The sequence below is a fragment of the Emydura macquarii genome, unplaced genomic scaffold (genome assembly GCF_026122565.2).
Source record: "Emydura macquarii macquarii isolate MOO-44397 ecotype Brisbane River unplaced genomic scaffold, CSIRO-AGI_Emac_v2 contig_2473, whole genome shotgun sequence".
Taxonomy (NCBI): Eukaryota; Metazoa; Chordata; order Testudines; family Chelidae; genus Emydura; species Emydura macquarii.
Window position 1 is genome coordinate 22956415 of NW_027132610.1, and position 26755 is coordinate 22983169.

General features: G+C 39.2%; 1 protein-coding gene across 1 annotated transcript; it reads left to right on the plus strand.

Moving 5' to 3' along the window:
• The first annotated feature begins 618 nt into the window (after window positions 1-618).
• On the plus strand, window positions 619-10304 carry CCDC122 (coiled-coil domain containing 122). The gene is made up of 5 exons (XM_067562714.1): window positions 619-732; window positions 4016-4414; window positions 7950-8066; window positions 9738-9917; window positions 10242-10304. The coding sequence occupies exons 1-5, from the start codon at window positions 619-621 to the stop codon at window positions 10302-10304; spliced, it is 873 nt and encodes a 290-aa protein (XP_067418815.1).
• The last annotated feature ends 16451 nt before the right edge of the window (window positions 10305-26755 follow it).

A 26755-nucleotide genomic window follows, 5' to 3' on the forward strand; every position in this document is an offset into this window, starting at 1 on the left:
CAATTTACTTGACTGTGCAGTTATTTCCTGTATTTAATTAATCTTTATTCAAAATGATACAAAAATAATATCAATAGGCTTCAGGTAAATTGTGTAAATGTGACTACTGAAGTCAATCTGACAAACAATTTGTGTTCCCTATGGTTTTTTCATTGCTGTGGCTTTTTTCAGTTTTTCCTATTTTTTGTTTTACATGAAAAAGGGACATAATGGGGGTTTATGATTAAATTGCTGTTGCAATGTTAGAATTACATTAGGACTGTAAGTAAAAAATATGGGGACAGATCCTCAGCACGTGTTGCTACCATATGCACCTATGACTGTTTATACCTGCTGAAGATCCGCCCCATGAACCAGCAGCAAGAATATTTATAACATTCAACAGAAGAAACACAGCAGAATCCTCTATCATCAATTCCTTTGCATTTCAGCCCATTAATAATGTTCCCTTGATGATCAAAAATGGGCCATGAGGAATAATTTATTGCTCTGGGAAGAATAATTCCAGGAATATTTTGAAATTATTGTCCTTATCAGCTGCATGGAAATCAAACTAGACTATGTGAAAACAATATATTTTTATTCTGTCCTCTTACAATGCTATCTTTTTGTCTAGAAATGGCTAAGCAAAATTCTCCATCATTAGCTGACATTGTAAAACAAGTGGCAGAACAGCAACTTTCACAAACATCAGAAATAGAAAAAAGCAAAACACTTCTTTTTCAGTTACAGGTAATAAGATCTAATTTAGAAATGTTGGATTTACAACGTATTACAATAGACAAGGAAGCATTACCATGAATAAAGGAAGCTGATATTTCTCTATTTTTCTGCGGTATCTTATTTCTAAGTTAAAGCAGCTACTTCATTCTTAACTTACCGTGTTGTACTTAAGCTTTCCCAAAAACAGTATATGCATATGGTGCAGTTTTAACAGAAGTTTTAATCTTTTAATTTTCAAAAATTTAATTAAAATGGCAAAACCCAAAACATAGAATATAAACTTAGACCCTTTTTTCATGGTGATTTGATTTTAGAAAATGAATGGTTTGATAGAGAAAGGATAATAAGGTGGTCTGATACAGAGAAGATAAAAAGAGTTTAAAAATCACCATCTGGCAATTTTTCCACTGGATTATCTCACTTTTTTGTACCCCTTTTTCAAGAAACCAAAAATCCTTTGGGACATGTGGATTTTGGCTGGACAGGGTGTGTCCTCAACCTTCACTGCCATGCATGTAATTTTTGTTTGGTAATATAATATATTATATACTGGATGTATAGTGCTAAGGCTAAGATTGCATAAGATTGTTTTCGTTCTGATCCATAAAAAAATCTCTCTTAATTTTCTGAAACTGCCACTTTTGGGATTGAAGTATTCAGCCTTGATTTCCATCTGAAAGTTATATTTTTTTAAATTTTGAGCAAAAACAGTTCAGCCATTTTTAGTATGAGGAGAGTAAAAAGGAAATAGATTATTCCCAAGCTAAAAATAATTCTTGCAACCATTTGTTGGAATAGTCTTTCATCTGAAACAACCAAGGTTTAAAATTTTGAATGAAAAGTAATTCCTTTTAGAGAGCAGCGTACACTCTTTCTCCTGACAAAATCTGTTTTGATTTGGCCAAGTTATGTATAGTGGGAAAACACAGATCAAGTATGCATATTCAGTAGACTGTTTTTGCTGAGCTCAGTGTGCGCCTAAGGAAGGCTGCACTGTTCAGTCATAGATAGATAGCTTCAACTGGCAAGTCATCCATACTGCTGAAATCAGTTAGGAGAATCAGCACTGAATGATGGGCTTCTGCGGTTTTTTTAAGGTGCACCAGTTAGGGACCCCTTTATTACCTTATCTATCTACTTTAGTAGTTCAGTGCACCTTCCCCAATTCTGGAGCTTTAAAGGTGTACAGGAGAGAAGATGGCCCCTTCTTTGGATCTTCTAAGGTCTGTGGAACAGTAGATTCCTTCTTTAGACCTTCTCAGGCACATGACATAGGGATTTCTTCTTGCAGACCACTTTTAAGACTCCCTAGAGCGGCTCTACCTCTGGCATGTCTTAAAAGCTTTTATCACCTGAATGAGAGGTGCTTCCTCCTGTAGACCTCCTAAGGTACATGCAGCAGGTTATTGAGATATTGTTGCAGAAAATAGATCTAGTTTATAGTATTTACACAGACAATTTGCAACTTTTGGGAAGCCCACAGAGCTTCAAAGTCTTGGACAATTATGCTCACTCATTTTCTTTTAGTTTCCAATTTAAAAAAAAACAAAAACCTAGACAATTCCATACAAAAGTTAGCATTAATGTTAAGATTGAATAGTTATGCACTCAAAAGTCAGAAAGCATCAAATTTAAGATTGCATTGCAACTCTAACTCTACTTCCTTATGTATATTTCACAGAAAGCACATACAATTTATTCTCCAAAATTCAAGATCTATGCCATTAGGACCTTTCACTTGTCTATCTTAGATGGCTGGTAAATCAGAGATGATGCAACTTTACTGAAAGTTCCTCTCTTGTAATCTAAGATTTGAAAAAAGGTCTAGACAAACAATATAGCGTCATTCTCCTTTGTCCCTTCCAGGGGCATATCTATAGGTGGGCCTGGGTGGCCACTGGCCACCCACTTTGAAAGCAGGCCAACCCAATCTGTTGCTTCTACTGCCAACGTTCTGCTTAGCTACCCTGGAGTATCAGGTAGCTTTTGACTGGTTGCTACCTGAACTTCCTGCTTCTGGTCACATGGCCAGAAGAAGTTCAGGAAGTGACTGGCAATGAATCACTAAGCTGCCCAAAGCTCCAGTTGCCAAGGTAACTGGAGCATCCAGCAGCTTAGTTTCTTGGCTCAGTCATTTTCAAAACTTCCTGTTTCTAGTCATGTGACTGGAAGCAGGAAGTGGCCCAGACCCACCTGAGTCAATCACAGGCCCTGCCAGAAAATCACTTCTGGCTACACCTCTGGTCCTTTCAAGGAATTCAGCTACATAGCTGATGTCCTTCCTTATACTGTTATCCAGGTTCTCCAAGTAACATTCCTGACTAATAGCATGACTGCATTGTAAATTGAACATGTTTATGATAGTGCTCATGATTACCTCTTCAAGTTTCTGGACATGTTGTTAAGTTAATTCTTTTTGGTTTATATTATCAACTGTTTACTTTAGAGACTTCAGTACTGTAAGTAGATTCAGAAACTTTACAGCAATGTGACCATTAGTGCTTGTAGCTGCACCGCATTTTCCCTGGTCTATGTGCCTTTGAGTAGGTATATATTCTCTTACTGATAGCATCATAGTAAACAGAGATGGAAAAGATGTAGTAGGTTATTTTGCCAATCCCTACCATTTCATTATTGTTCCTTATTTTATATTGTCAAATGCTGAGTCCAATCTAGTTTTATTCATAGATAGTAAGACCAGAACAGACCATCATCATCAGCTAGGCTGACTTACCTAATAAAAGCCATAAAATTTCATTAACTGAATCCCACATCAAGCCCATAAATCTGGTTGAGCTACAACTTGATTTAAAGTGATGGAAAATCCACCACAGCCCTGGCTAAGTTGTTCCAGTGGACAAATACTCTCACTGTTAAATATTTCCAAATTATTTCTAGTCTGAATTTGCCTAGTTTCAGCTTCCGGACATCAAAACTCAATATGCCTTTGTCTGCTAAATTAAAGAGCCCACTATTGTCAGAAATCTTCTCCTCGTGCAGGTACTTACAAACCGTAATCAAGTTATCTTTAAACCTTCTAAACTAATCAGATAAAGACTAAGATATTGCTCACCTATCATGTCTCTTGGTGATGATATTAGGAAATGGAATTCTAGTGCTCTTCCATTCAAACAATTTTTTTTAAGTTTGATTTTTTTTGTTGTGTATTCTGAATTAAATGAAAAGAAAGAATTCTGTTAACTAAATGTAGATGATATTGTTTAAATAGCTTGTTGCTATACACCCAAACATTGGCTTTCCATTGATAGGAGAATATTACAATATTTTACAGGCTGAGCTCCAAGAACTTGAAAAACAAATGGAGTCTGTTTTATTAGAAACAAAGGTGACAGAAAGGCAAATTTATCAGCAAGATGATGACATAGAAACTACAAAATATCACTGTGAAAGTCTGGAGTCCCAAGTCAGATCACTATATGCTGAAAAGGTAAAGCTGAAACTTGATACAGAAACAGCACAAGAAGAATTTGAGATGATGCTTGCAAGAAATAATGCATATCGTGAGAAAATAATGGCTCATAAAGAGCATTACTGGGAAGCAGAAAGCAAAATGCCAGTTATGCTTGAACTTACTAAAAAACGAGATGTGGTTAAAGAGCTAATGACAAAGAAGGAAAAACTGATGCATGATCTCCAGAATCCTGAAGGACAAGTTATAAAACAAGTGCAGGTCAGATGTTTCTGTTTCTAGATTCTTTTCCTATTGGATACAAAAATATTTTACAATATTAAATAATAATCTAGTCTAGCTTTGCAATGCTTACTATGATGTGCTGAAATGTGGAGTATCTGGATTCATTGCCCAAGCTAGATTGAGTAAATGATGATCTTAATCTACAGTTAAAATTGTGCTAACCACTATTCTTGATGTACGATTCCAAAAACTAGGTTCATCTGATTTAACAACATTAACTTGGCTATGAAGAAACTATGGTGCCATTAGCTAAAATGCATCAGTTGCCTCCACTGTTATTGTAGGATACTTCAGGGTCTTAGATAAACCTATATATACACTTTGCAGAACCCACACTGTAGCTCCCTGCAAATGTTACTACATTAAACACATTTTCAGCTAACAGCACTGTGTTTAGCTCTATTAATTGGTAACAAATTGTACTTAAGCGATTTGCAAACAAAGTGGAGGGGTGAGAAAGATGACAGATGAAGGGAGAAAGAGGAACAAAACATCCATTTGGGTATTTATAAGCTCTAGAAATCTTAAGTGTGTATGCGTCTGTGATTTTAATGCTTTCTTAACTGTGTAAAAGTTAAAGTCTAAACTGCAAAAATTTACAGATATTGAGAAAAACTAAGTAATTACATGTTTGAAATTGTCTGAGAATCTCAGGGTCTAATTCTGATATAATTTACACTGGTATAAATCAGAAGTAACTCCATTGGAGAATGGAGTTACAGCATTATAACAGTAATGTGAAATTAGAATGAAGTCCACAGCTCTCAGACTGGAAAAATATCCAACAAATTAACACCATAAACCAAATCTTGCAACAAGATGAATGGACAAAATTAAACCTTGATGTAGGAAGATTATGTCTTGTATTGACTACAATGGGAGTTGCACCTGCTTATGTCAGGGCTAAATTTGTTCATATTTTAGTGTCTCTTCCTCACATATATGGCACTGAACTTTTACAATTGTGCAAATATGCCATAATCTGTACTTTTCCCCCCTCAGATCTATTGTGGCAAATGTGTACATTACACAGGTAATCAAGCGATTATATGCACTAAACTACTAAAGCTTAGAATTTAAGGTTTATGTAAATATATACATCTATATTTGCATCTGGTGCTATAAAGAGGAACAAGGAAGTTATGCTGTCTTTTTACTGCCTGTAAATTCTTTTAATCTGCTTTTTTTCTGGGGCATGTGACTGCATATATTTTAAATTCTATGTGGCTGTTCCACAATAAAAAAGCCTATGTAGAATGAAGGTTTTATCTTGTAATATCCTCTTTCTTCTCTGAGGATGAACTCAATAGAGAAACCAGCTTGTTTATTTTAAATAATTTAGTTATCTAGGCTACATTGCTATTTGAACATTATCATAGACAATTACAATAAATGAGAAAGGATTTATTACAAGGAAATCCATTAATAAATGTAACCCTTCTGCCAGGTGGAGTCGGCAGCAATAAGGGCTGGGTTCACTATTTAAGGATTTCTCTTGACACTACAAAACAGAACTGGTTTGAGTTCCTACCCAGTAATCTGGGAAAATTTAACACCACCTCTGCACTGAGTCTATGCATAACAAATGAGAACATTCATTAAAAGGAAAGGGAACCAAGCATTAGTTTGGGAAAACACCACAACCATATTAAAAAATGTGATCGTAAGCAAAACATCCATCCCAGAGTACGCTGGGCAGTGTTCTTCACCTCAGTTCCCCACCTTGCAGTGTGAAAGTCTGACAAACAAATGTTCCACTCCCTCTCTCTCCACTGCACGCCACTCACAGTTGCTGTCTTTGGTCAGCAAAGGCCTAGAGTTCAGACATGCATTCATGTGAGTTCACCTTCCATCCTGGGGAAAGGGGAAATATTAAGCAATGGCTCAGTGCCTGCTGCCACCGCCACTGCAATTGGTTCACAGTTGCCATTGTTCACTCTGTATCGCTGCCCACTGCCTTCATGGCTATTGGCTGCCACACCATCGCTTTCTCTGCTGCCACCTGCCTCTCTACTGCAGCCTCTGCAATGCCACATCTGGAGGTCCCACAACTTAACCCAGCTCTCAGTGATTTCAGCAATTCTTGAGGAACCTCACTGCTAGTGCAGGCTGTGCAGTCTCTTTCACTGAAACATTGCCCCACAGCAAGTCTAAGAGCAGGTCTACACTTAAAAGGCTGCATTGGTTCAGTTGCAAAGGGGGCAATTGCTATGAGACCTAGCAATTTAAAAGGGCCTGGGCCTCTTCTGCCCATGACCACCCATACTCCATCCCAGGCCCTGCCTGGCCCCGCCACTCACTGCTCGCCACATCGCTCCTTCCCCTGCCCTGCTCGGCCTCCTTCCCCACTCGTCGCTTGCGTCCCTCCTCTCCTCCCCATTGCTGCTCATCACATCCCTCCCCCCTCACTTAGCCCCCTCCCAGCTAGCTATCGCTCGCCACTTTGGAGAGGGGGGAAGTGTGGAAGAGAGGAGAGGGGGGAGGGAGAGGGGGAGGGATGTGGTGATTGGCTGAGTGGAGGAGGGGCGGGACCTGGGATGGAGTGGGGGCGGGGCCTGCGACATAGCGGGGGTGGACTGTGGGCGGAAGAGATGGGATGGGACTGTTCTGCCCCGGGGACCAGAATTGCTGTCTGTAGGCCTGGGGACAAATGGAACTTAGGACACTTAGGCAGAACACACATCACTAAGTGGGAACACCTGTCCCCACCATCTCTCCCCTTTCACTGGGACGTGGCATCCTTACCCCTGCTTAGCGAGTGCAGTTCAGTTGAAGATGACCCCTGCAATCAGGGTGTGCTAAGCACAGTTCTGCTGCCCTTTACTCATACAGTAAGGATAACAACATTTCTTTACCCCTGCACTCAATATGAAATAGATTTGTAACTCAGCACCGGCCAATATTGACCACGTTGGCAACACAGCTCTGTCTGCTGAATACCTAGTCAGAGTGGATGTGTTCATGTAAATATGGTTTGGCCCTGAAGTCTTACCCCCCTCCTCCTGCCATCACCGGATGTCAGAGGAGAGCTCGTTCAGATCCAGCTTACACTTTGATAAACACAATAGGCATAATTCCCTTAGCATTAGATTTTCACATGGGAGGAGAATGTAGCTCACATATTATGCACATTATTACATAATCAGACTATTGAATTTTTAAAGACTTAAGTGGACTTTGGTCTTGTATAAATGCACACTTCTAAATACTTAAAAAAAGCTGTGTGTGCAGTAGTGTGTTAGATAAATTCAAATTGTTGCAGCACTGTAGTTGAGCAATATTATTGTGTAGTTTTTTGTAAATATTTCAATACATATGAGCTGGAGAGATGCAGGAAGTTTATTTAAGTCAAACTTTTAAATTGTTGAACTTATTTCTTTAGCTAAAGTCAGTGTTTATGCAAACAGATTGTTAAAAGATGACACTATAGAAGGTAAACAATTGTTCTAGAGTTATCTTTGTCTTATAAATAAGGTTGTTTTTTGTTTTTAATTCCCACTTGTATCTTCAGGAAGAAATTACATATTTAAAAAAGGAAGTTACTATTGTAAAAGAGTCTATCAATGAAAAAAAAAATTTGCTTGAAGAGGAGAAAAAAGTGCACGCTAAGCTTAGGAAAGAGATTGAGGTGAGTTTTAGAGTCATTTGACTAGAATATAATTACAGCCGTATGACAGAATATACATATTGTAGTTAAGTTGTAAAATATTTTACAAAACGGATTTCTACATATCCAAGCATACATATTAACCAATGATAAACACTATTAAATTCATATCCTGAAAGAATACTTAATATTGATAGAACTCACCTAACCTTGAGAGCATGGGACAAATTTTAGTCATCAGCATTTTTCCCCACAACATCCTAGGAAGGAATTCAGCAATGAGATTTTAGAATAACGGCAGTCACTTCTCCTTTGCCTTCTTCTGAAAGGGAATGAAGAGATTGATGAATCTGTATCACTTGTTGTTTCCAGTAGTTGCTCTTTGTGGGTGTCAAATTTAAGACATTTGGGGAAAGCAGGTAATGTTGGGATTATTAAAAAAGAGTCTGCAATGGAGTAGTATGCACAATTTACCTAAAACAGTTTACTACTTGTTGCTTTCTTGACTGTTCATTGCTTGCCCTATGGTAACTGATATCTAACCAGTGGAAAAATCAATTGCACCAAGAAAATGGTCTTCCTGAGCACCTTCAAAATTTGAGCTGGCTCTAAATTAGAGAAGGCACAACTACTCCTAATTTGCTATCTGCCCAGATATTATTATTAATAGTTATGAAATCATTTGTTTAAATAGTTGAGCTATGCTTTGGTCCTCACCAACATTCAAAAGTACATCTGAGGGGTGTGGAGCCTCAGACTTTTATATCCTGTATCTCGTTAGTCAAATTAAATGCCATAAAATTTAGTGATCTGTTTCAAAAGCTGATAATATAAAGATTTTGAACAGATTTGAGACCAGCTCAGTAGAGCACTACAATATGGAAGGGAGAGAGGGTAAAATTTTCAGATTACAAGGATCAGTAGAAAATTCTTTAACGGAAAACCAAAACACAACAACTTTAAGATCCAAGGTCAACTCTCTGTTCTTCGACATCTGAAAATAGAGTTTATTTACATGACAAAATCCTTCTGAGAAAGACAGGGGAGGAGTTTTAGGTAATCTGAAAGTACTTTGTAAAACATAAGGTTATCAGAATAAACTTAATTAATGGCCTTTATACTCCAGTCAGTTAATATCTCCCTCATGAGTGTTGTGGAGTGAAGATTAACTCTGATCCAGGGGTTACTACTTTCCATTTTCTTTAGGTTATTTGGACTGTGAGATCTTTAGGTCTCAGAGGGAAGGGGAATCTGAATATAAACCCAATCCCCCCCCCCCCCCCAAAAAAAAAAAAAAAAAACCACACATACATATCCTTTTTTTTTTGTTAAAAGCATAATGGGTTCCACAAGGCAAATGGCTTGCTCTATGAGGTGTTTGTTTCTTGATGGAAAACTCCTAGGCCAAATTCAGCATAGCATTGGATTGGTTGTATAATATGAATATTGGAGACTATAAGGAGATCATCTCACTTATTTCTCTAGTAACCAAAATTACAGCCAAATTCAGATTTTGAGGAATGAAAAAGTATCTTCACCATCTACTCTTTGTATCATATTTAGTCTTTTTTTGTGTTAATCAAAGTTTGCCAGAGCAGTGCAGCTTTCCTGACAGTAAAGCCCTGCCAACTACATTAGTCTGAATTTTGTGTTTCATGCGTTACTGTGATGTATTTTATTCTATTTTATTAGGTCCAGAATAAAAGATGTGATGCTATTCTAAAACGTCTGCATTGTCAACTGAACAAATTCCAGTCAAACAAAAGACAATGGCACTGGAACATTCAACAGATGGAAAAAAAGGCAGCTGAACTAAGAAAGTGTCTCGGAATAACAGAATACAGTACAAAACAATGCTCAGCAATTTATAAGGTGTGTCACCCTTTATATATAACAGGTGGTTATTGGAAATAATCCCTTGAACCTTGGACTAAGGATGAGTGATTTATTTTTCCCCCTCCTGCTCTGTGCCCTAGAATACTTTGTGTTCTGTGCCAACCTTTAATGGCGTAAAGCAATGTTGTCTTTTGCTCATCTGGCCAGTGACTACTCAGGAAGGAATTTATTACACTACCCAGACTGCCTCCAAAAGCATCTACCAATATATGCATGCCCTTTAAGACCATGTACATTTGGAAAGTTTCTTTTTGTTTACTTGGATTTTTTAGCTCAAGTTCTGCATTGTTTTTCATCCAGGGAAATGAGATACAAAAGCTTCCAGATCCTTCAGGCACAGCTTTCATCAGTGCAGTGTACTAAGTACCTATGAGCTTTCTGGTAGTATTTTGCCATGTGGAAGACTCAGCTGTACAAAATACTACAGCATTCCTGCTCTCTATGTGCCTGGATGTCCCTAGCTCTAGCACAAACGTGTGGAAGAGAAAGATGACACATACAGTCTTCCTGCCTGCTTGCCATGAACGGGCCAGGCGCAATCGCAGTTCCTGTGCCTCTGGGGTCACAATCCACCCCAAAAGAAGCAAGGAGGGGCAGGAAAGGTGTTTCTTGGAGTTCTAAGGACTGGGCCTCCTAAAACAAAATCTCTCCCAGAACTCCTATAAGGCTCTGCAACACTACACTACCCATTACTCAGAGTCGTGGCTAAATGTCACAGTTTAACTCTATGGAGGCTAAAGCATGCATGGGATAAAATTAATTCTAGTAAATAAAGATCATTTTCTAGAGACCTGTTATGTTTGAAACACACAGATGTATGTTTTCTAGGGTTAAGGGGGATCCAAGGAATTTAAAGAGTAAAATGGCAGTTTAGAATTACATGGTAGTGTAAATACCTCCATTCTTCTGAAGCAGTTCCTACGTTAGGGCCTGAGTCTGTTCCTATCGGTATTAATAACAAAACTCTCCTTGAATTTAGATGGACTAGGATCAGACATTTGTGGTGCACTCTTGATCTATATCACAATGAAAGAAGGTGGAGAAAACATGGTATGATAGCCTATTCCCTGGCAAGCAAACAAAAACAAACACTATTTAAACAGCTTTGTGCAGACTTTTTTATTCCTCTGGACAAGAAGTGTTAGCAAATGTGAAAATTCAGCACATTCAAGTTTTCTCAGTTGACTTTTTTCCTGTCTGTACTGAGGTTTCATTTTTACAGAGCTGATCGTTTGCTTGTCTTGTACTTCTTCAATTAACTTCCTGTGCTCAATGTCAAAGCTTCAGAGTACCATACATAGCTTCTTAATTATAAGACTTATGTCATGCATTTTCCCAGTACTTTTGAAAAAGAACAAACCACCATTTATTTAAAGCTTCATGTTAAAACCTTAGTGAATAACCAGTTTCTCTGCATGATAATGTTCCTCTGCATTATTTGTACTGTTTTGTACTTTGTACTTCTGGAATTTGTATTCATTATTTATTCTTATACTTTAAATGACAATTCACTCTTGAGCAATAATATTCATATTTATTCCAGAAATAATTTAATATTATGTTTGACGAGGTACTGCTTTATATAATTGACATTTGCCTTTAAACATGAATATGTGGATGTATTTGAGGAAGTTGAATATTTATGTCTTTTACTTACAGTTTTTTCCTATTAAACTACCTAGATACTGTCAGTTTTAGGAAGCTAAAATTAAATGCATTATAACCGTTTTAATTACTATTTACTCTTAGTAAGAAAGTTTATATAAACATCTATGTACTTTAAAGAGTATGTGTTTTCCTTCATATAAACTGATTTATGCCCAACATAATGAATCACAAAGCATCACTGTCACTTGTTTAGTCCCCAAAATTTGCCTACTGTAGAAAAAGGTAAATTCCCCATGCAGTTCGTCAATCTGAGACACATTTTTAACACAATAACCTAGAAATGTAAAGCTTCATATCCTACTGCAATAGCCTGAGATGAATTATTTGCTGAGTTAAAATAAATCAACACTTTGATTTTAAAAGAAGACAAAGAACCATCACCTAAAAGGAACACTGTCCATCCTAGAGTCCACCGGCTGGGTCTTGAGTATAAGTCTCTGTCCCCTTGTTAGCCCAGGGGATTGTTCTCCTTTCCTTGAAGGCAGAGGCTTCCTTGGCTGCCAGACTTCTCTCTCAGCACTGGTGAGCCCAGCAAATTGTTCCCTTCCCCGGGGGTGTGCCCAGCTGAGTGGAGTTCCCCCTTTTTAACTCCTTCAGTCCTCCCATGATTTGGAGATACAGATGGCTGGGGACTCTCTAAACCAAAGCAGCTCCTTAACCCCTTCCATGCTGGTGCAATGTTTGTATATCCCATCACAGCATCCAGTCTTGATCTGAGGACATCAAGAGATGGAGAATCCACCACTTGCTGTGGCTGTTTGTTCAATGGTTAACCATGCTCGCTGTTACTTTTTGTTGTTGTTGTTGCTTTATTTCCAAATTTGAATTTTTCTGGTTTTAACTGCCAGCCACTGGTTCTTGCTGTGGCTTTCTCCATTAAATTAAAGAGCCCTATAGCACCTGGTATTCCCCTCCTCCCCTTTGAAGGTACCTATACATTGTACTCAAGTCATTTCTCATTCTTATTATTTGATAAACTGAACAGCTCGATCTCTTTAAGCCTCTCATTGTAAGGCATTTTCTCCAGCCCTCAAAGAGATTTTATGGCTCTTTTCTGTACCCTCTCCAGTTTTTCAACATCCTTTTAAAAATGTGAACAACAGGACACCATATTCCATTGTTGGTCTCACTAACGCGATAACAGAGGTCAAATCACCTCCCTATTCCCATTCACCACTCCCCTCTTTATAGCATTAGCCCTTTTTGCCACAGTATCTCCATGGAAGCGCAAGTTCAGTTGCTTGTCCACTATGACCCCCTACATCCTTTTCCGCACTGCCTCTTCCACACACTTCCACACTACATCCTTTTCTACACCGTTTTCCAGGATGCAGTCCCCTTGCATTCTTTTTACCTAGATGTATGACCTTCAAATTGACAGTATTAAAATGCATTTTGTTTGAGTGGGCCCAGTTAATCAAGCAATCCAGATCACTCTGTATGGCTGCTTTATCCTCGTCATTATTTACCACTCCATCAATGGGTATGTCATCACAGATTTTAGGAGCTGTGATTTCTTATTTATATCCAGGTCATTGACAAAAATGTTGAATCACATTGGGCCTAGTACTGATCACTGTGGAACTCCACTAGAAAACATTCTATCTGAGGATCACTCCCCACTGACAACTACTTTTTGAGACTTGTCAGTTATCTACCTCTCAGTCCATTTAAAGCTTTATCCATATTGCATAGTGCTACTTTTTTAATCAGAATCTTGTGCAGTACTAAGTCAAATATCTTCCCAAAACTAAGTATATTACATCTACGCAGTTACCTTTATCAGATGATACAGATTCTAAAATTCTCAGTTATTGTGATTACTGTTTACAGCCCTTGCTAACTGCTGCAAACAGTTAAGCACATGCTTAACTTTCCTACCATGATTTCATTCCATTTCTTTAAAGTGCTGACTGCCCACCAACAACATTGAGTCCATTTACATGTGTGTTCAACAGGAGTTTAGTGCATTTAGGACTTCAGACCAGGTGCTCAGCACCTCAGAGAAATATGCCCACCTTGCAGAGACCAAGAATTAACTTCTTATTAAGATTAAATCTATTTTACACAATATTTAAAATTTTTATCATATGTGGAAATTCACAGCATCCCGGCTTCAGGTGTTTAATATTTAAAAAACAGTGCATACAAGAAAACAGGGGTAAAAACTTGTAGTAATGAATTCCAGTTTGTCAGGTGAGAGCATTGTCTGAAACAAAGAAACGTATATTTTTGCCTGCCTAGGAGCCTATAACCAATCTGTACAAGACAATGCTTTCAAAATGTTTAAGAAGTTTTTTATGCTGCTCTTAGAATGCTGATGAATCCTCCTGAGCTGATGAGGCAGTTAATTCTTGGCATAGTATTCAACAGTAATAGTTTGACCAAGGGGCATGCTTTCCTTCAGCAAACAGACGTACAACTGGGAATGACATTTAATAAACAGAAATAATCCGGTGCACATACAAGGGCACTTTTACCTTCTATGCTATACGTGTGAACATACTGCACAGCTTTCCCTCTTTCTAGTCATTGTATCTTTTAACAGCTTCTCATATACTGCAGGCATTACTTTTATATAATATGTGTAACAAATAGGGCACCTTCCTGCAATATCTTTGGGACAGCATACTATATTAAGTGTATGAATGGTTTATATATCGTTGTGAGCCAGGATTGTATGCACTCTGGGGGGCGGGGGATGGAGGAGGCAGGAGGGAGGGTTACCATAGCTCCTCCAGGAAGTGAAAACAGTAGAGGATGATCAAGGCAAATGACTCAGGTTATAACCTCTCCAGGGAGGTACCACCTCCTGGGAAGAGTTGCATTGGTTCAAACTGGATTCTCCAGAGACCAACAGACAAGGGAAGGACTTTTGCATAAATAGCTCGAGCATTTATCCTGATTACTGATCTAAAAATTGATATGACCTTGTAACCACGGGGAAAACCCAGTTGTGGGGTTTGAAGGACTGACCCGTCCTAGAGCCCTACGTTGGAGTTCGGGATAGCTTTTTAGCATGCATGTAGGTTCTTTTATCGTTTTAATATGCTTTCTCTATAAGTAGGACTAAGGTGCTTGCCTAAAAGGAGCTGTGTGGTAACTTGTAACTGCTGGGAATGCACTAGTCATAGCCCTCAGAGAAAGGAAAGCACGTGTTTGTCTTTCAGACAGACTGACTTCCTGGGAATATCACAGCATAGATCAGGGAGCAGCTGTGCAGCTTTAAAACCCTGATCAGAAGGCAGTGAGATGCCAGTCTCTGCCCAGGAGAGATGACATCTGGGAGCCAGAAACCTTTAAGTGGGTGCCCTTGAGGGACCTCAGAGGGGAAAATACAGGTGCAGTTACCTTGAAACTGTGACAATATGTTTTTCCCTCCTCTCTGTCCCTGAGGAGCCACTCAATTTTAATCCTCCTGCCCTAAAGGATTTGTGTTGTGGCTAAGGAACAGAGATAAATTAAGTCTAAATAGGGTTCTAGTTGTCAGGAATCCCAGTGGCCTATGAGTACAGCTGAGCCACAGCAAGGTCATCTGAGTGAGCACTCCACCTGACTGGCCAAGGAAGTCAACAGGCCAGCTCTTATACCCAACATCACCAACTGATTGCTGGCTGCTCAACTCACACACCTGCCATTGTGATTGTGCTTTCTCTAGCCCTGCTTCCCTACTGGCTAACACCTGACTCAGGCTCTGACTCCTGCCTCTGGTTCCTGGCTCTGGCTCCAATCCCTTAGTTCTGGATCCTGGCTTCCTGTCTCTGGATCCTGACCTCTGGCTCCAACTCCTGACTCTGGCTCCAACCATCAGGCCCGATGCCCAAGTCCCAGTTTGTGACACCAATCAGCAAAGAAAAGTAGCTTGAAAAAACACTACCATTTTGTTTTCCTTAGGAAAAGGGGTGGATTGCATATTTCCCAGGATTTCTTGTCTTCCTGTGCTTACCTTCAGCGTTTCAAGTCTTGGGGGCACTGTCTGAGCATGGTAAATGGAGATTATCTGTTCCACCGATCTTGCCTTATGCACCAATTCAGCAAAGTACTTAAGCATGTGCTTAATATTACTCTGGCTATCAAAGTTGTTGGTAGTGTTGTTGTAGCTGTGCTGATCCCAGGATATTAGCAAGGTTGGTTGAGGTAAAATCTTTTACTGGACCAACTATTGGCGAAAGAGACAAATTTTCCAGCTTATAGAGGTGACCTGAAGAAGATCTCTGTTTAGCTTGAAAGTCTGCCTCTTTCACCAACAGAAGCTGGTCCAATAAAAGTTGTTGCTTTGCTTTACCCACCTTGTCTGACTGTCAAAGCCTTTCTAACATTACTCTGGCTACTGCTTAAAGTTAAGCACATGATTAAGTGGTTTGCTGAATGGCGGCATTAGTCCTGCACTGTTGGGGAAGAATGAATAGGTTTACATTCACAACACACAGCATAAACTCTTCATCTTCTCAATAGACCAAAAAACTATTACTGTTAAGGGACAGGAAGCATTTAATCTCTTCTAACCTCTCTCATGCAACTGCCTCTACAACTCCAGCTGGCTGAAGGAGCAAAAGGCCAAACCAGGAAACAAACCCAAGTCTCTTTCATTCAAGTGCACAGCACTATTATTAAGCAGCCAAGTTTACATTCCCTTATAATTGATACATAGAGCACTGAATAAAGAATGCATGTATCCATGAACTTGATCTGCTGCTAGCCTGGTAGGACTTATCTTTTTAACCTCAGCCAGCCATACAGTTGTTCCTAGCCATCTTATCCCATCACATTGTCCTCCCAGGTCACCTTGACAAGGTGTTTGGAGAGGTGGCTAGAGCACCAATTTTGAGCCCCATTGATTATGACATATTTGCCAGGATTACTACTGGAACTATTATTATTTATGCAGGGTGTTACCACCATACTAATTTAACAGTAAATTCTTTAAATTCAAAGGCTGAATGGAATTAATACAATTGCTATAAACATGCCTAAAAAGCTTAAATAATAATCATTTTTACTACATCCAAACGGCAACACAACTTATATAAGTATTTGATCAAATTATTTTCAAATGGACTAAACCCAGGGATGCTTAGATCCCATATTGGTCAGCTCCAATTTGGTCAGGCAGGTATTAGCAATGAACCCTGTAAGCGTTAATTTTTCTCTACCCTTTAACAAAAAAGTGATGTCATTGCCAATTATTGGACCTTAGCTGAGACCAGATGAAGGATTTCCTTATATAGCCAATTATTTATTTTGCTTGGTACCCAATTAACTGTGTTTTATTTCCATTACTTTAGCCCAAACTTTAAATAAGATAACATTGGTATTTTGAAGGGTCACTATAAGTTTAACACAACAACTCTTATTTCTCATGGTCTCTTCCTTTTTGCTCAGATGCTTTGGGCTTATTGCCCAAGCTAATATCCCATATTACCATAGTTCACCCAAATCAAACGTGGGCCTACTCCAGTTACTCACACATATAGTATTTGGTAGGGTCAGAAGCTGATAGCAAGGTTGATACTAGGGTAACAAGTAAAGAGTTTTGGTGTGGGGTTTTTGTTTTGTTTTCTTCTGCTGGGATATTGTATGAAATAATCAAGGTGCACAGTAAAATTCTGCTGCCTTGCAGGACATATAATGAATCAAGTCTTCAGTGCTGGAAGCTGGCTGTTTTATTTTGTTTATTTTGGCTCATTTGTGCGTAAATTATTAATGAACTAAGCAGGCACAAGAGCATTGTGTTTGCAAAGAACTCTGACATGAATGGGGCCCTGCAGCCTAGTCTCCATTATCTTTTTTAATATACTGTCCAGAAGAATGATGTCAAGAAATTAATCGGCTGGTAATTCAGAACATCTAAAACGTACACAGTCCTCACACTCATAGACATTCAGTATATGTCAGTATCCTAAAACGTCACATTGAACCCGGCCTCTTCTGTTCTCTATTAGCCCTGTAAATAAGTGTCTGAGCCTCTCTCTCACTGAGGTTGCAATGATTTTCCAGTTCTTGGATCTATTCTTATTATATAGTAGCCAGGGTCTGGTTTGGCCCCAGAATAAATTAGAGCAACTTCAGGGCTGCTCCAATTCACATGGGCTTGTAGTGGCTCCCAAGGGACATGCTCCCTCTCTTCCCCAGCATTTCCCAGAATATTCCCTATGCCACATGGGGGAATCCACAGCTCCCCTTAGCTTCATGGCTGCTAGAATTAGCACCAAGGTATTGGAGCATGAGACAGGATCTTGCCCATAGGATCTGCCATACTGCATGATATATCACTGGTCAGTCAAGTATGATATCTTGCCATAGACCATATATGATGCCTCAGAGGAAGGATCTAAAAAAAAAAAAAAACATCATGCACTTGGTCAATTGCGCAATGCTGCTGATGGGAGAAAAAATACTTTCTCTATCCCTTTGTCAGCCAGTATACTCCCTGGCACATAAGAACTGACTACATTGCTCTTTTCCACTATTACTAATGTTAGTACTGGTAATACAGTTATCCAGCCCTTTTACAAAATCCAGCTACAGTACTTAATTTGAATCCCCTTGAGGCAGTGAATTCCAGAAGAGGAATTCCAAGCAGTCTGCAGAAATAATTTTCTTCTCTTTGTTCTACTGTGCAGGAGCCAGAACTTTCTTTGGGGCCGGTCTAAGACTGTGAAATGAACTCCTCTAGGAAGAAAGGGCCAACACAGATGTCACCACCCTCAACTTCAAGTGCAAGCCACATTCTTTGACCTGTGTTATCTAATATAAGCACATAGTAACATGTAGATTTAAAAAACAAACAAAACCCTACCTAAACAAAAACACCCTACCAACCACTGCACAGACTTCTCCCCTGGGGAGAGGATGAGAGAACAAACAACACGTGACTGATGTTAGTCACACTGCCTAAAGTTCTAATGGAAGGCCCACAGATTTTACAGTGATGAGCACTGTCTAAGATGTATAAAAAGAATATAATAGAAAAATTTTATGTGTAATTAATTTAAATGAGTGGCCCTTTATTTTAGGGAACATTTTTCATGGAACCTTTCTAATCTTACATACTTCATTTAAATCCTTTCTAACTTTCCTCCTTACCCAAGCTAAATAATCTTTTTTTTTAAACTAATTTTATATAAATCCCACCATGCTCCAATATTTACTGATTAAGTATTAACACAAAAGCTGTCATGTTCTGATAAAAAAAAAAATTCTCTGCTAAAGTTAACGGATGACTTGCTTTATTTTTAGCAAAGCTAAAAATGATTTCCTTATGTGCAAACTGCACTATTTACTTGAAATCTGTTCTTTGAATTTGTTCGGGTTTATGAGTGAGTGCTTTTATTCAGAATTTCTGCCAAAATTCAGTCTAATGGTTCCCTCTAGTGGTCATATGTTGTCTTTACATATGGTAACATGAAAGGCTCTGTTATTTGAAGTTTACATGAAGTATTGTAAACTATTCTGGCTATCTTTTTTATATTATTATGTGGACAGATCTGAAGGAGCCATATGATTGTTCCAAGTAAAATTCCAACTCTTACAATTATGAGACAATGGCATAAGGGTTTGATTTTTTTTCTTTCTTAATTAGTCCACTCATTTTAAAATTAAGCAATAGCTTCCATCCAACCTGCAGAATATTCCATTTAAAATAACTCTAAATAATGGAAGAGAAAAAGACATTTTAAAAATTCCCCCAATTTTTCTCTTCTATTATTACAACTATTTAGCTCATATATAGCGCTTCTCATCAGATCTCAAAGTGCTTTTACAAAGGAAGTCACTATCATTACCCTAATTTTACAGAAGGGGAAACTGAGGCACAACGTAATGCCATGAGTTGCCCAATGTCACCCATCAGGACAATGGCAAACCTGGGAATAGTAGCCAGGTCTCCTGAGTGCTAGGCCAGAGTCTAGTCATAGTGTCTTCTACAACCTAATGACTTACCTTCACTGTGAATAATATAGAAAGATTGTTTTTCCTAACAACGTTCTAAAAGTGTTTTCTTGAGCTAAGAGTAAAACAATCACAAACTTGGGTTCAATTTAGTTACTGTTGGCCTTAGAACTGTTGGCTGTTTTGAAAAATGTACTGTGTTTTTTAAAAGATTAAAGGCTGCTTAAAAAAAACCCAGCTGATTAAAACTGGTAGCACCTCCTTTAGAGTTTTAGGTTACTTTCCAGTAAAACAATCATTTTTTAATTGTTTATAACTTTGCCAAACTTTAACAGTTTGGACTGAAATTTTCCTTGCAGGCTGTCTGCCTCAGGCTGAATTGTCTTGGAAAAGTTTCAGCACAAATGGTTCAGCCATTGCCAAGAGCAAGATTAGAGAAAAATACATTGTTTTGCCTATGTTAAAAATATTTTTACTTCCATTCCATTGAGAAGCTCTAGCATCTCCATGATTTGAAGCATGGACTTGAAATTTGGCAGAGGGTTGGCCTTTGTGTCAGGGTTGTACTTTTGCTGTTGCTGAGAAAAACAGCCCAGATATGGTCAATTTAGAAAAAATTCATTTCACATCTGCTCAATAGAGACTTCTTGGAGTTTGGCAGCTAAACTTCCTGAAGATTACATCTGTACTGAACATGATCCTGCCCATGGCTGCACGGTCTGAACAGGACTTCCCCTGCAGTTTCTGCTCTCAGTTGCTGTGGTGCTGTCATCCACCACAGTCTAATGATTCTTCATGTCTTATTAATTTTATAATCAAGAGGTGGACCATCCCATCCTCATGTGTTTAAACAGCTACCATACACTGCCTAAATGGCATTGGCTTGGTTGGCCATTCTAGTTGTTGCAACAAGGAATTACCTGCAATTTATAGAACTATACATCTTCAGGTACCAAACACCCCCAGCGCCGACATTAACTTCTGCAACTGGGAGCCAGTCTCCCTCTCCTTTAGCTTTTCATCTGCCCTTCAGGATCTTTGTAAAGCTCAGGGCAATAAAAGAATAGAAGCAGAGGGTCTCAATAATTCCATCTCCATGACTAACATCCTAAAATGTTTCCACTGGGCGATGCAGTTTGCTGTATCCTAGACATCAGTTACATTCTGGATTATGGGTCTTATTGCATATCTCAAAAATAACTCTGACTTTTCCTTGGCAATTTTTCACATGAGAATCCATTTCTACATGGTCCTTGGGGGAACCCCCTGTTTGCAGAGAGGATAACGAAAGTAAGCTGGGCTGCTTTGAGGAAGGGGAGGCAAAAGGGGCAGTTTGCCTCAGGCCCCGTTTGAGAGGGCCCCCAAACAAAGCAGCGTTGTTGTGATCCAGCATGCAGGGTCCCAACATCACGCCCTGAAATTTGGCCTCGCAGAAGGGAGGAGTGAGCAGGCCAAACCTGAGTGGCACTGAAAACCAGCACATTAGGTCGCAATGCCACTCGCTGAAATTTGGCCTGGCGGCCCCTCTGTTCTGGAACAGCAACCAGACAAAACCTGAATGGCACTGCAACCCTATGCACCAGGTCACAATGCCCAGAGCTCCATGGTCCAGCCAAGCCACTATTGCAGGATGAGTGCAATGCGGGCTTGCTCTCCAGTTTCAGGAGGGTTTGTATGGAGCATGGCTAAGCTGTGCCTCTGCTGTCGCTACCCATGCTACCATGGCTAACCTGCTATTGATATTCACGCTAGCTTGATGAGAGCTAAAAGCTAACCTAGCTTGTAGTGTAGATGTAGCCCAAGTTGATGGGAATTGTATCATTTATATTGAATGAATGGGTGCTAATGACAAAGCCAACAAGTGTACGTTAGCCAAATGGGTCAGAAAGTGTATCTGTTTATTTCGCTTGCCTTTTTTTGATGTTCATCACTGTAGTATCTGAGCACTTCACAAACATTAGTGAATTCACCCTTACACATGTGAGGTAGGGAAGTATTATTATCGCTATTGTACAAATGGGGAACTGAAGCGCTGAGATTTGCCCAAGGTCACATAGGAAGTTTGTGGCAGAGCTGTCAATAAGCATCAGGGTTGCTTATAAAGTGTAGGGCCAGCCATGTAGAGAAAAGATCCATACCACTTGAAGAAATGCAATTTCTTGTCTTATTTCTGGCACTGACTTTCTCCATCAGAAAAACATCACTTCACAGGTAAGAAAATGTTTCTGTTTAAATTGTTCAGTTTGTTTGTGTGAGCATATACAACCAAAAACTCTCTCAGTTGCTGGAAAATCTCCCTTTTATATCCACACCCATTTTTAATTAACACCTCCTTTATAATCATTCAATTATCCCTCCTGCTGTTCAAGAAAACAGGCATAACAATCATCTAACACAGCACAGGGGTAATTAGCACCCAGAAGACAACAAGGAAACACATCACAACTCAGAGTGTCCCTATAACAGGAAGAGGGATCAAAATATGACATCAAAGTCAACTCATTACAAATATTCTAATAGAGCCTGAGTTCTTATAGTAGTGACCATAATGTTTTGGTGTCTCTGAATTCTTTAGTTATTAAGAATAATATTTAAAAAGAAGCTATGGTGCATGCTTGTAATGTTTTCAAAAGTATATCTTTTAACCCTTTGAGAGCTCTCCATTATGATACTGAAAGCAGAAGCTAACAGATTCAGCACAGGATTACTCCAGTCTTATAGAGTCTACCTCCATTGATTTCAATGGAGTTCCATCAGCATAAAATTAAAGTAATCCACTGATGAATCAAGCAATATGCCTTTACTAATTTGACCTGCAGAGGATACAGTCATCCCATTTTAAATTTTATCTAACTCTCTTTGCGCTCATACTGCCTGTTCAGCTGAAGATGACATCCTTTTCATTTTAATGGCATTGTGAAATAGTCTGTACATTTGCTACATTTTTTTTTTTTTTTTGGAATTGCATTATTTTATTAGCTGATGGCACAGGGGATTTTAAGTACTTTTTAGGTTGTTGGCATCAGAGACATTCTTAATCATGCTTATTAGACCTTCGAGAGTGCTAATTTTCTTGTACAAAGGGAGTTTTGAGCTTTCATTAGGATATTTCCCAGATGTTTTAATATTCTGACACAATTTAGTATAATTATGTTTGCTTTTAATACATAAGTGTAGAAAATAATGTACATTAGGAAACAAACAAACAAAAAAAGCTGTCATATAAAAGCATAAAAAAGAGCAGCTGATAAGAAAAACAGCAGTGGCAACATTGTTTTAAAAGCCATGGAACACATAAAGAACAGACATATTGTGATGCTAACAACTTTAATTACCCATGCATAAATAAAAAAAAGAAAAGATCTGTGAATACAAAACATAAGAGAATATACTAAAATGAGAAGTTTAGGGATGTGCAATACTAAAACAGAAAATCCTGATGTCTGAGCTGAAAGAGATTTTTCAATATTTTTTGGCTTTGTGGGTGGCAGCCTGTACAGTATAGTACAAGACATTTGTATAAACGGACTCTGTTGCTTTGAGTCAATAGCAAAGTGGGTATTTATTTTCAGTGGGGAGTAGGTGGTGATGAAAGGGAATGGTCTGGGCTACAACCATTTCTTTTATACTTTTGTAAGTGTGTCCAATGATGTCATGTTGGGTGTGATGTACATTAGTAGATAAACAAAAGAATATTCTGCAGCTGTTCTACTCACGAATTCCAAATGATTTTTCTTTAGGCAAAATTCTCCTCCTCCCTCCTGGGAACTCTTAGCAGTGCACCTATTCCCTTCCTCCGTAGCTGTAGAGAGCCCTTTGGCCATGGAACTGGTGCTCTTCCACTAGGCAAGGATAGGGATAGGATGTGCAAGACATCACTGATAGGTAAACCCCTTATGTGCTCAGAGCCCAGCAACATGCTTGGGCAGTGCAAGCTGGGACAAGAAGAGGGCTAGAAGATAAGGAGGGCAGATAAGCCCCTGCACAGGCTACTTCATCCACAGACCAATTCTGTAGCAGCTCCATGGCCTGGATTCTTCCTCCTTCACTGCCTCCAACACGCATATTTGTCCAGCACCCAGCCTGACTACTCAGGGAGGGGCTGGGCTGTGGCTTTTGGGCTTACTGAAAATTCTATACTCATTCTATGAGCTCCCATATAGAGTTCTGCGTGTGGAACAAATGGAAAAAATTATTTTAAAAATATCTGTAGTGTGGGTTATAAATCCACAAGGGGCATGAGACAGAAGACTACAGACACATCATTACTATACTTTGCAGCTAGCTTTGGTTCCCGTTGTTTCCTATTCTGAGCATGCTGAGCAAGCTAAACTTCATATTCATAGGTCCCAATTTAAGGGCTAGAGGTGACCACCAAACTCTCACTGTGTAGTACGTTACTCCACACGTATTCCCATTGACTCTAGTGGTACTGTATTGATTATAGCATTGTGTAAGGTGCTCTTCATGAGTGAGAGCATCACAATCTGACCCTGGATAATTCTAGGATTTGTCCTAGTGAATAGCACTCTTATGGCACTTCCTGTTGAAATACCACTAAGAATAATCGTTCTTTTTTAGTTTTGTTGAGATTGAGATAGTGGCATTCAGAAGAGCCAGGGCAGAAAAGCTTTTCTCTTTGATTTATTCCAGCATTGCCATTTGCGTTGATGTATTGTGCTGATGGCTCTGCCAGCATTTCACATCATGAACTCCTATTTTTAGAACTAGAGAGCTCCCTTATTAAAAAAAAAAAAAAAAAGTGGAACTTGGCCCACAAGATCCCAGACTGAAAGTGACCTTCATTTTAGATAATTAAACAAATCTATGTGGCAGTTTTTGAGTACACTCTCTTCTTAGAGGTTAGTGGTTTAAGATGATATTTTGCATCTCTGTCACGCAAAAGCCTTTTTTATTTATTTCTTTAAATCGTGACTAGTCTGTAATTTTTTTTCTGTTTAATTAAGATGGAAACACTCCAGCTCTGCACTTAAAAAAACAAAACAAAACAAATCAGACCAAAATTAGAAAGCATGCTCCAGAATGAAAGGCTTATAGAACTGAGTTCTCGGATTTGGTTCCTCTTCCCAAATATTACAGTAGCACAGAAGACAAAGACACCTCAAAGAGCTTAAACTCTAAGGCTGAGATCCTCAGCTGCAGAGGTTCACGTCCTGTGGGCAAGGATTGCTCAGCATAGTTCAGAAGCAGAGGGAAATGCAAAGGGGGCTCACTGTTGAATGCCAATCCCACAGTGTAAATTAGAACAGTCTCATGATGATTTTCATGGATGTCAGACCATTCAGAAATCCTTCAGTTGTATGGCTACCAGTATTTTTAAGAGAGGTGAACATCAGTTTTTGACAGTGATACATACTTAATACTTCTTTCGCTTGGCATCATTTGATCTGTTAATAACGTGTCTAAGTGCAAAATGCCACATAGTACACGTTTTGGACAGGTAAAGAAAATGCTTTTTAGCACTAAACTCTCCTGTTTTATTTTGTTTTGTTTCAATTATTGATAGCTCTCTGGCATGGCAAAGAGGGGAGTATGATGTCTCTGCCCATCAAAGCCCAGGCATAAAAACAGAAGGACTATCAAAACTAAATAGTCCATCATAGGACAAACACTTTGTTGATTGCCTCATCTACACATGAAGAAGTTACATGCAGGAGCCCTAATCCCATCAGTTTGAACTCTGGGGGAAGGGCATATAAAGATGTTCACAAGGAGAAATGTTTGGACTATGCTGTTTGGACTCTTATAAGGGCTGAAGCTAAGAAAAAAAAAGCAGAGATTCCCAAGGTCAGCCTGGGTTAGCCCTAAAAGACATGCAGTGGACAGATTACTACATCTCTATCATGGAACCATATACTATGACTCATTTGTGCTTATATGTTGCCAGCTTTAACCTGTAGATAACTCTCATTTCTTTTTCCTAGTTAATAAATCCTTAGGGTGGTATATCATTGTCTTTGGTGTGAAATCTGAGGTACAAATTGATCAGGGGTAAGTGACTGGTCTGTTGGGACTGGGAGCAACCTGAATATGTTGTGATTTTTGGTATAAGTGATGATTTATCTCAAAGTCCAACATGCCTGCATGACAAGGTAGATTGGAGTGCCCAAGGGGATCATCTGTGACTCCATGGCAAGACTGTTGTAGGGATCCAGAAGTTCATATTTGTTACTGGGTTGGTGAAATCTAATTATAGAACATACAACCAGTTTGGGGTGTCTGCCCTGCTTTTTGATAGTCTGCCCTGAGGTTGGCACTCACGGCTGTGACCTACTCCAGACAGCACAACACCATCCACGCAGCACGCAAGAATATTAATGATCAGTGATTAGTTCCAGAGGGGTAGCCGTGTTAGTCCTGTAGCACCTTAAAGACTAAAAAATTTCTGCAGGCATAAGCTTTCGTGAGCTGCAACCCACTTCGTCAGATGCAGCGAGTGATTAGTTTTCCAATGACATACTACATGGCACCTTTTAGATACAGATTATAACAATAGTGAGTTGGGGTACACTGAGCTGGTCAGGCCTGCTGAAACTCACTGGTAGATACCAGGGAGCCTCTTGCCTTCTGGCATACAGATGCTCTTATGGTCACAGTCACCATTTTGGTTGTTTCAAAACAATAATGGGAACCAACCTCATTGGGAGAGTATACATGCTCAGATCCGCAGAGAAAGCGTATAATACTAGTTACAAATCAAGGGTTAAAGCTCCTGTTGAACTGACATCTATCATGCAACCTTAAATATGGAGTCTAGCCCAGCAACTCCATGATAGTACCTTGCACTTCCAAGGATCTCAAATGAATCTATGAGGCACATAAGTGTGATCTTCATTTTGCAGGTGTGAATCTGAAACACAAGGGGTGTAACTTGCCCACTAGCAAACAACACAAGTCACCAGCACAGGCCGCAATAAAACCCAGGACTCCTGATCTCTCCCCCAAGTCTTCTGATGAAGTGCTTCCCAATAGACTACAAACACCATTGCTTCTGGAAGTCAGTGGGATTGTTTGGTGTAACTGAAATTGGAATATGGCTCAGCATATGTAACTTTTAAGACACAGTCATAGGGCCACTTCTGTTCCTATTCACACTGCTGTATATCAGGAATAACTGCACTGAGATCTGGGAGCAGAAACAGTTCCATAATTTCAATATCTATCTATACTGTTTCTGTGAGTGCTGCTTTGTATAAAAAAAGCAGCCAGGAGTAGGGGATGAAACAACCAGCATC